Source organism: Dermacentor variabilis, chromosome 5, assembly GCF_050947875.1.
Source record: "Dermacentor variabilis isolate Ectoservices chromosome 5, ASM5094787v1, whole genome shotgun sequence".
Taxonomy (NCBI): Eukaryota; Metazoa; Arthropoda; class Arachnida; order Ixodida; family Ixodidae; genus Dermacentor; species Dermacentor variabilis.
Genome location: NC_134572.1, coordinates 21024937 through 21036224, shown reverse-complemented (window position 1 = coordinate 21036224; position 11288 = coordinate 21024937). Strand labels below are relative to the sequence as shown.

Sequence of the window (11288 nt, the reverse complement as noted above, 5' to 3'; positions counted from 1 at the left end):
CTCTCTACTGAATTGCAGTCCCAATTTTTCTCCCTCCTCTCCACATATGCTCATCAGTTCCTGTAGCCCTACTCGGGTGTCAGCAAGCAGTACAATATCATCTGCATACATCAGTCCGGCTAGTACTTGAGCTACCTTCTGCCCTTCCAGCATATAGCTTATGTCGGTTCCTATTGGGCTCTGCTCTAGTCTCTTTTCCATTTGGCTCATGTAAATCATAAAAAGTAGGGGCGACAATGGACAGCCCTGTCTGAGACCTCTTCTTATTTTAGCTGGCTTTGTAGTTTCCCCCTCCCATATTACCTCTACCTCATCATCTGTATTAACTTGTTGTAAGAACTCAATCATCTTTCTATCTAGACCACATTCCTTCAACTGGCTCCATAACTTTTCTCGGTTTACATTATCATAGGCTCCTCTAATGTCTAACAAAGCTATCCATAGCGGTTTCTGCCTGGCTGCCGCTATCTCTATGCACTGTTTTATAACAAATAAATTATCATCTAGCCTTCTGTTCCTTCTAAATCCCTTCTGCAGTTCTCCCAATATCTCTTCACGTTCTGCCCATTCCTCCATTCTCATTTTCACCATCTGCATTGCTACTCTGTGTATGACTGATGTGACAGTTATTGGCCCGTAGGATTTAATGTTGTCCTTGCTTCCCTTACCTTTGTAAACTAATATCATCTGCTTGATTTCCAGTCCTGTGGAACATCTCCCCCTACTACTATTTGTTCAATAAGTTGTCGTAATTTTAATTTACTTTTCTGGCCTAATATGTTTATCGATAAATTTCATAGGTATGTCATCAGGTCCTGTCGCTGTTCCCTTGTGTTCAATTCTAAATTCTGTCCCATTCCTTACTTGTCATCCCTCTGTTCTCCTCCTCTAATTCTGTCCTGCTGTTGTCATCGTTCTCCATTTCGCTACCCACTGGCTCTGCAAATGCTGCCTCTATTGTTAATCTAATAGCTTCCTCTCCCTCTACCTTTGTTCCTTATGGTGTGGTCATAGTCTTTTGCCTTATGTGTTGCCTTATGTGGAACCATCTGGAACTGACGCTCGTCTCGATGGCGATGGTAAATGTAATAAATACAGAGTTGCTTGTTCGAACCAGGAGTTTTATTGTAACTTATCGCTCTTGCATTTATACAATTCAGTGTACAAAAAGGTAGCTTATATGAGTCTTATCACACTTGCTGTGGCGCATAGAACATAGAGTTATGGCACAGAAGAAGGAAAAATGCGGTGGCAGATGGCTGTGGCAGCGGTGGCTGCAGCACCGGCTGTCGCCACGTTAACGCACTGGCCATGCCCTGCCGAAGCCAAGCCTGGCTAGTCTGGCTAAGCCGCCAAGCAGCGGTAGCATTCTTTATTCTATGGTAGCATTGATACCAACGCCTATGCCAACGCTAAGTAGCGTCGTTGAGTTTAAACTGTTTGTTGATCGTTTGAACGCGAAAAAGCGTTGAGGCCCGCATTTAATCTGGCCAGATATGCCACACTGACTTTCTCGTGCTTTGTGAAAGGTCGTGTTTTTCATCGCATTGTCTACGGATCTTCTTGAGGCTTCGACATGAGCGGATCTGATGAGAAGGCGCAGTGTTCAAACACATCTGCCAGTGAAATCGAGGACCAGCAGTGCTCGAATAAATTACTGGACAAGCTCCTGCAGGAGTATGAAGAGAAGTTCAAGTACAGATACACTGATCAAGATTCTAAATACATGGATGTTGTCAACAAGCCACTGCCACCGCCTCCTGTTGTCTATCCTTGGTTTGTGCAGAATAGGAGATCTTACGACAGAAGGTATGCAATCGCAGTTCTGAAGTCACATTGTGTCAGCAGGCCATATCGTTATCACTCAGCATCTTCCAGACTATGTTTTGCAGTATTACTATGTGGAATTACAGCTTATAAGCACGCTTTACCTACTGTGACATCGAAAAAAATAAACACATTAGAGTTTATCCTGCCGCTTCTCAATATGAGGCTTGAAACGTTCTTTAACAAATGTGAAACGGGAAATTGCGCCAGCAGCTGCAAAAAAAAAAAAAAAAAAAGACATATAACAGAAATGTATTTATTTCTACATCTTGACACACTTGTCCAGCACAATCCGCTGTGAATCTTCATTGCCTCCGTGGAGAAAAATATATATAATAAAAACAAGCCAGCCTTAGCTGTTTTGGGGCCTCAACCTGTGATTCAGCCACAGGAATATTTTTTCTGCCATCCAGAATTTCGTTGTTGATTCCAAACAACTTTCCTGTTGCATCCATATGGGTGCGTTAAATATTTATCAATGCTCCCGATTTGTTTTCCTTTTTTGTTCCTCTCATGTAACTTAGCCTTTCTCATTATTGATACTTATGGGAAGATGATGATGACAATGCATGCACCATTGCAAGAACTACATACTGCATATTGCATAGGGTAAAAAATAATGAGTTCCAGGGAGTGATCACACCGCATAGATGCCCACTCACTTTGTTGTCAACATTATGGTGCCAAAACCTAGAAAGGATGCTGCCACCCTCACAACCTGTAATGAGCTGACTGTGCCATCAGCATGTTGTCATTCAAGGTGCTGCTACTGTGTCACTGTCACAGCTACCAAGCCTTGCAAGCAACCAAAGCGATGCCTGCCAACTTGCAAGTCTTCTTGGACAACCTCAAAAACAAACACCGTTCCCTCACTGAAAACTACATCAAGATTTAGGAACTCTTGGGCAGTGATGATGACTATGAAGTAAATGTAACCAGAGCACTAGAGTACCATGAGAAAATCTTACACACAATCAACCAGTTTTGCAATGCTCTGAACTCTCAGCATCTGCATCACAACACTGCACTCACTGTGTACAAGTTGTGTGTTGTATCACAAACTGTAAACTTAGGTGCCGATCTGGCATCATTGTTAAGCGGAGATGCAGCGCAGGCACAGCGGTGTGTAAGATTAAGGGAAGTGGAGGACAACAAAGATGGCACCAGTGCGGCACTGGTTGTGTGCACTTTGTACACTGGTAAAAATAAAGAATTTCCAAACAGCCATCACACCAAGTGGAAGTGCAGTGACATCATTCTCAACACTCATAGCTTTAATGCCAGTGCTGGAGTTTTCATTTCTGTCACCATACATCCCAATTGGTGGCCAATCCCCCATAGTGGGTGTCAGCCATAGGTTTCGGAGCTAAGAACCTGCATCCTGCAAGACATTAACGCAACAGATTGCAATAGTCATTCTTTAATGGAAGGCTTGCTGTGACCAGAGTGTATTTGAGATATTAACCAGTGGTCTGAAACATGTGGCTCGTGCAACTCTCAGGTGTGGCTCAGGGACAAAGGGTGCTGCATGGCTACCGGTGTGGCACTTCAGGAGATATATGGACTGGATGTGGCCCGGCATAGGAGACGAGCTTGAGACGACCGACGTACAGGGTGTTCCAGCTATTGTTACGTAATGTTTAAAATATGCTGAAGCACTCTAGAGGATGTGACCAAATGCATGTTGTTGGCTATTGTATGGAGCAAGTTTCACTATTTCTTGTAGTTTGCTTATTGCATAATTAGTCAGGATTAATAAACCAACTTTGCAAGTATTAATTCTAGTGCAAAATGTTCAATACGAATGTTGTAGAGCATCTAGGAGACATTTAATTCAGCAGTTGTGAACTGCATGTTCATTAAGTAATAATTTTTTCTGCTTCCTAAAAAGAGCCCGCAAAACATGAGAGGAGAGAAACTATTAGAAGGCAGAAATTTTTGCCAGCATGTGCACAACCACTGACATGCTACTCTGCATAGGGAGGGTTAATGAGATTAGAAGATTCCAGAGGAGAGTGGGAAAAAAAGGAGAATAAAAATGAATGTGAAATGTGCAATTGAATCTGATAATGATATTTACAGGTGATATGATCGGTGAATTCAGGCTTTTCTATATCATGAAGTGAACCTTCTTTAAAGCTTTCTGAGGAGGCCATTTCTGATAGGTATCGGAACAAGAAATCCAAAGCCCGCCACTGTTTTAAAGAGCGTGCCCAATCCTGCCCATTTGGTGCTCAAAACAATATTTCTTGTTGCAGTATGCATGGCATTCAAGTAATATGCAACATGCCTGCTCTTGCATTGCAATTGCAGTGCTTTCAAATGTGCTGCATATGAATGAACAGTACAGCTAGCCTGTTGTACTGCCACTTAATAAGTTACAGGGCAGTGACAGAGGCTTCGGTTGTGCGATTTGTGCCAGTGATGTGTTTCTCTCGCAGCAGTTCATGATTGCGATAAATAGACCAGGCTGCAGATGAGGCTAAATGAGGCTCATCTGCAGCTTCTTCATTCATATTCAGCATGTTTGAGAGCACTTTGATAGTGACCCACAAACAGGAATGTCACATGCTTTTTTATGTTTTCTGCACTGAAGCACAAAAATAACTAGAACACCAGCATACTTTGTCACACACAATACGAATGAATTTCGCGAAACTGGTGTCATCCTGAGAATTTTCCCAGTGGGTGCACCTTACAAACTCACTGGATACAATTTGTAAATTGCTATACATGCCTCAGAATAATTTCTTAGGAAGCTTGATTAGTGCAAGCTTGTTGATTAGTTAATTATACATTTCAATTTCTCACGCAAGTAATATCCACACCTTTGAGTAATCTAGCTCAAGGATTGGAATTGTACTGCCACAGGTGGCCTGAAAATTCTGCATGGTGTAAGAAAAAATTACAGCAGAACTAATTTCATGATGGCTGCCAATGATAATGCAAACAGAAATTGAGCAATGTAGCAACAGGTCATATTCCTGAAGTCATGTTTATGTAACATTGTAGTGGTAATTATGCAACTTTTGGTGTTTTGGCGATATGCTGCATACTCCGATATCGTCCCGCTTTGCTATGGCACTCGCTTGCCAACCAAGGTTGCCCATGAGCATGGAGCCATGATGACGACTGTATGACACAGTGACTATGAAATGACAAAGAAGGAATCGTATCGATCGAGTGAATGGCATATAACGATGATAACATGAGGACAATGAGATGGTGTGGCAATGATGGTATGACAACAACCAGATGAAGAAGCAGGAATGACGACGATGGCACGACCAAGACAGAATTATGATGACCGTATGACAATGAATGCGTGATAGTGTTTATGTGACACCTATGCTATGATGACAAGGGCAGCATAATCATGGTTAAATGATGACAGCATGATTACGATATAATGACAAACAAGGAATAACACCGATGGATCGATGAAGGTGGTATGACGATGGCATGACCAGAGACGGATCTCAAAGCTACAATGATGACAATAAAACAGCCGCGATGGCATCCCAATAACGGTATGACAACGAATGCATGGCGACGACTGTATGATGATGAATGTATGATGGCAATGGCGTGACGATGGCTGTATCACGAAACCTGAATGATGGCGATGGTGTGACGCTGATGGCACTATGAAAATCAGATAACGAAGCTGGAGTGAAGATTATGGAATAACTACAACGGCATACGACGATGGTCTGTTAACAAAGGCATGATAGCAACTGTCTGGCAATGATGGATGACAAGGGCAGCATAATCACAATTGAATGACGACAGTATGATTACAGTAAAATGACAGAGAAAGACGAAAGATTGACATTGATGGAATGAGGAAGGTGGTATGACAATGGGATAATGTTACCGAAGTGATAACAATGATAAAACGACAGCGTGACGATGGCACGAAGAAAGTCGGATGACAAAGCTGGAATGACGATGCAATGATCATGACAGCATCACCACCCCAAACACAAACCTGGTAGCCCAAGCTATTAGACAACAAAGACAACTCTGTTGGAGTAGGAGGAGTGACGACGGCAGCATACAAGAGTCAGATCACGAAGCCGGAATGATGACAATTGAACGACCACGACGGCATCACTATGGCGGTGTGAGAACGAATGATTGACGACTGTATGACAACGATAGCATGACGAGTGTCAGATGACAAAGCTGGAATGATGGCAGTGCAACTGCCATGAAAGCATCACGAGCACGAGCCCATACCTAGTAGCTGAAGCTAACAGACAACATGGGCCACTGGGTCGGGATAAATCATGTGACAACGACAGCATTACGAGAGTAAGATATCACGAAGCTGGAATGATGACAATGGAATGACCACTACACATCATGACCAGCAGCACATACCTAGTGTCCTGAGCAGGTAGACAACTTCGGCCACTAGGTCGGTGCGAAAGTCTAGATAGATAGCTAGATAGATAGATAGATAGATAGATAGATAGATAGATAGATACATAGATATATAGATAGGCTCAAAACGGCCAAAGTAGGCAAAGAATGCTATTCGCATTAAAAAAAAAAAACAAAAAAAAAAAACACGCCCGGTATACTACCTACTTATAACACCTTTAGTCAAAGTGAAATTTTGCTGCAGTTGTCCTCTAACAAGGTGAAACAGAATATCTATAATAAGCACCTAGAGACATGTAACTCAAGCTGCTATGTAAAATTTTCGACATATGCTTTCTTCACACTTATGTCATTGTCTTTCAGAGACAACCGCCAGGAGGGTTACAGTCATGGCAGGGGAGACAGGAATAACAGCTGGCACAGAGGAGGGAGGCAATGGGAGGATCGACGCAGAGGCTACCAAGACTATGGTGGTGGTCACCGTGGATACAGAGACCGTGAGGACCACAGGCAGGAATCACGTGACAACTACTCATACCAGCAAAGACCAAGGAGAGACTACTGATCTCAAAGTGTGAATGTGAAATGAATGTCATTGTGTCTGAAAGTCTCATGCAATAAACATTTTCCTCAAAGATTTTCACAGCACTGAAACTGGGTGCTTGCAAGACTGTGATGGGATCATTCACTGGCCATCGCACACTCTATGAACCTTGCGGCCGTCTGCAGATCACAATTCATACTCAAAAAGCAGTGGTACAGTCAAACTTAAGTACTGTAACAAACAGATATGTTCAATCTTAGAACGACAGAAAGCTGAGCTAGTTGGTAAGGATTAATTATGCAAAATAGAAGTGAGGCGTGCAGACAGGACACAAGAGTAGAGAAGTGGACAACACAAACGCCGACTAGTCTGCGTTCGTGTTGTCCACTTCTCTATTCTTGTGTCCTGTCTGCACGCCTCACTTCTATTTTGCATAAGGATATGTTCAATCATTGGATCTAAAATATATCTCGCCGATATCACTGTGTAACAAATGTATGCTTACGACAGATAAAATGAAGGTGTTCTTGTGTAGGATGCAACTTTGTTGCAATGAAGTTCAGTTGTATAAATCACAGTTTATTTATGTAGTTGTGGAAAAGTATCTCTACAACTATTAATTATGCCAGGTTCACATTTTGCTTGCTTGGTTAGTAGCAAAGCACATTAGTTTGATGCACTCAGAAGAATGTGTTGAATGGAGAAATCTAGTTGAAAACATAAAAAAGAAAAAGTTAAATATATAGCAAATTGGCATGTGCAGAATACGAGGCACTAAGCATTGCGCAATATCAATACTTCGTGCAACTGTGCCTCGGTCTAAGCTAGTTGCAGCCAGTCCCCAGAATGGAAAAGGAGCAATGGAATTTGCTGTAGCATCTAACTGGAAATAGTGTAGAACATGTTGCGATCAGTTTTTCTTAACCTTTAAACCAAATGAGAGCTTTGCCAAAGTGATCCATGGATCTGCAATGTGGTTATATGTAAATGTCAAGAATATAAGCGACTAAAGTAAGCTCACTTTTATTTTCAGCTTTGGATTGTTTCAGTCAGTGTTGAAATCATGACAAGGCAGAAAGAGCCAACATAGAAACGAGGAGAATCGATGTTAGAGCACGGCATTGGCCCAGGCTTACTTAACAAAAACAAACTTAATTAAAAAAAATTATTCTATGAGCTGCTCTTAATATGGTATTTTATTGCTATTGTGCTATCTTTCCACTTTGCATTTATTGCTCTACATTGACATTTGCTTTATGGTGTCTACAGTAGACATCGACGGCTTCCATCTTTACCATATCTACAATGTTTTTCGTGGGCCCTAAACCTGGTATACATGAGGAATGCTTCATTGTGAACTCAGCAGGGTCAATGTGGCCAGTGCATTCTCCACTTTCATTATTCTCGCACCCAAGTTGGGATAGATATGTGCATTTAGATTTTTTTTCATTGCATTTCCATGTGGTATAACATCATAATGTAGTTAAATACTATAAGCATGCAGGCCCGTTTCATCTTTGCTGTTCACCCAATACAATGTTAAGCTTTTTATTCCTACAGGAATTATGTTTACTAATCAAGAGCCATTTTTACATGTGTATAATCACTTTTATGCTTTCAACATAACGTATACACAAGAGCTGTAAGTGCCCTGCCAGAAATTTTTTTACTCTGCCTTTGCTCCTGTAGGCCTATTTGTGTTAGCAATACAATTGTTTGCTGAAAAAAAAAATTGCACAATGTTTTATTGCCACTGTAGTTTTATTGTACTGTATATTCATATATACCACCAACCAAAGACATGTACACACATAGTTTGTCCAGCAGGCACAGGCCATGCCTGGTTATGCAAGCGCAGGTTATGTCAGCGCTGAAGTTCAAGTATTTCTTGGGGGGTGGAGGGGGAGCCAGGCCCCCATGTAAATGGGGGCCTGGCCTCTCGTGTAAATAGTGCTTGTCTTCTAGTTGCAAGGTTGGCTTTAGAGACATCTCTTGTCCAACTGTTGATCACATCATCTCCATCTTTCTGTGCACAACGTTTTGTTTGGACCTTATGCACATGTTTCTGTATATTTGAAACACATTCTCGGTTTAATATTGTTTGATTCAAGGTGTCCATGATCACCATGGAGTCGGTAAATACAAGCAGGCTCTCAGTTTTGTGGGATATGTCAAGATTTTTAGCCAGCAGGTCTGCACAGTGCTAGTTACTTTCAAACATTATCTCTTTTGTGTGGCAGCCAAAATTTCTGCACCCTGAGCCATGCTACACAAGGGCTCTGGAGTGAAGTATATAACTTATCGCTGAGTGTCTTAAATGAGCACTGACAAGACATTTCGGGCCTTTCATTCCTCTTTTTTTTTTTTTTTTTGCTGTAAATTAAGTTCTCCGAGCTCAAAACCCTGAGAAAAATACTTGCAAGCCTTAGAGTATCCTAAATAATTTATATGATAGCTTTTCTACAAATCAGTTTTCGTCTCGTTTTTCAGCAGGTGTATATGAGTCACGACATTATGATACAGAAAGTGGTCACTTGGGAGGAGAACATTACTGTGTTTTTGCACTTTCCCTGGCTCACTTAGTTGTTTCCTATGCTACTACTAGGCCCAATATAGCAGACAACTGAGCGATCAAGAGTGAATGGCCAAACATCACAGTATTCCACTCTCATGTAACTGTACTTCTGTGTCATGACACAACTGGAAAACAAAACCAAAACTGGTGTATTGAAAAGCTACTGTAGTAACTTATTTATGGAGCTTTGAGGCTTGCCAGTATGAAAAATGCCATATCAGTAGTCCTTTAAAAATTTTTTCAGTTCTGTCATGGTATTGAAGCGATAAAATAATGAAAAACTTTTAATGCGAAAACCACTTAAGACTGTGAACTCTACTTCAGAATTTTCAAGTTTAGCTTTTTCTCTAACTTGGCGAGCTCTCGTATTGTACTCACATCTCCTTCTTGTTCAAGGTATGTAATCAAGGTGTGAAGGCCTCTCCAAGCATCAGTGTGGTTTGGTTCCAGAATTGAGGCAATACACTCTGGCTGCTCATGAAAAGCTGTGTACAGACCCTCGTCCACACCATCACAGTCATCAACTCTTATATATGCTTCAGCACCAGCCCTATGAGGGTAAACAATCTCCAAAAGTTTCTGAAGTTCCTGAACTAAGCTCTTGCATGTGTCACTAGCTGTTCTCTCTAGTTGCTGGAATGGCAGAAGGCCTGTTTGCCCCCAAGAATCCAAGATAACTTGAGATGGAAGAGACATCCAGGCATGTGAGAGTGTTCGAAGCGCCCAGCGAACACTGATTTCAGTCTGCAGTTCAGCATCTTTACACATAGCACTGTGCAGCACAAGATCTCTCCGGTACAGTGCTTTTACACCCTGAATTACAGAGGAATTCCCTGTTGCAATATCAGAGACACAATGTGAAGGCAAGAAGTGAACCTGCAGGTTGCAAAAGTGCACGTCATTGAAGGCATCAGTCCTTGCCTCATCAATTAGCATGATGGCACGTCGTTTTTCCTTGCATAGATTCTCATCCAAACTCTTCAAATTACATATGAGAATGCTTGCAGTCAGGCACACTCTCGGTTCATAATTGTAGTTACAGTATATATCGGGATCGAACAGGGTCCCGAAACTGTGGGGCCGTTTGGTACCACCGACAACAATAGGCCTCCAGCGATGTGAACCCGATAAGTTGTAAAGTAGACCAACTACTAGCCTCTGTTTGTTATATCTCTGCTTCTCCCTTGTGCTTCCTTTCATTGGTAATGCAGAGTAGGAAAAAACCATCTCTTGGGCATAGTAGATATTGTTCAGGGTGTAATCTGCAAGAACTGTCTGTAATTGGGCGTGGCTGGTACTTCTGGGCAATTCTTCTGATGCATCTTTGCACCCAGCAGATGTAGGTGAGCTGCTTCCATGTGGTCTGCTATTACAAATCCCATGTCTTGACTTGAAACGATGCAGCCAACCTCTTGAATAGCAAAAACTGTTGGGCATTTCTGCAACATGGATAGATGACCCTGTTTTTAGTACATGACATGCACAACACAATGTTCTAACTGTGCTAGAAAGTTAACCCTGCTTTACAACCAGTAACTTATCACGTGGATCACAAAAAAAGCATCTTTCCAATTAAAAGAAAATGCACATCAGTCACTTAATGAAATCCCGGGTTCAACGGAAACCCGTCTAGTCAGGAAAACTCATGGCAGGAAATATCGAGTGTCGGCCCCACTACAGGAGCCTTGTGCCGTTAAGCATCGGCAAAAGAAAAAGAAAGTGACTTCAAGAACAACATGACAATGGTGAACAGCACAGCATCTAAGACACAAGAAGACGGGGCAGGTGATCAGACCAAGCAACCTACCTAGTTGGTAGCTGTCAAACTTTATCACAATGCTCATATCTTGACTTTTAAGAACAATGTTTTACTAAGTACATTGATGCAACGTTCGTCTTTCTGGCCTCAGCCTTTCTTTTTTAAAGGATTCCTCAGTGAATTTTAAACATTTG

General features: G+C 41.8%; 1 protein-coding gene across 1 annotated transcript; it reads left to right on the top strand.

The window, feature by feature from the left end:
* The first annotated feature begins 1324 nt into the window (after window positions 1-1324).
* Window positions 1325-6856, top strand: LOC142582343 (uncharacterized). The gene is made up of 2 exons (XM_075691951.1): window positions 1325-1809; window positions 6580-6856. The coding sequence occupies exons 1-2, from the start codon at window positions 1577-1579 to the stop codon at window positions 6779-6781; spliced, it is 435 nt and encodes a 144-aa protein (XP_075548066.1). The 5' UTR covers window positions 1325-1576; the 3' UTR covers window positions 6782-6856.
* The last annotated feature ends 4432 nt before the right edge of the window (window positions 6857-11288 follow it).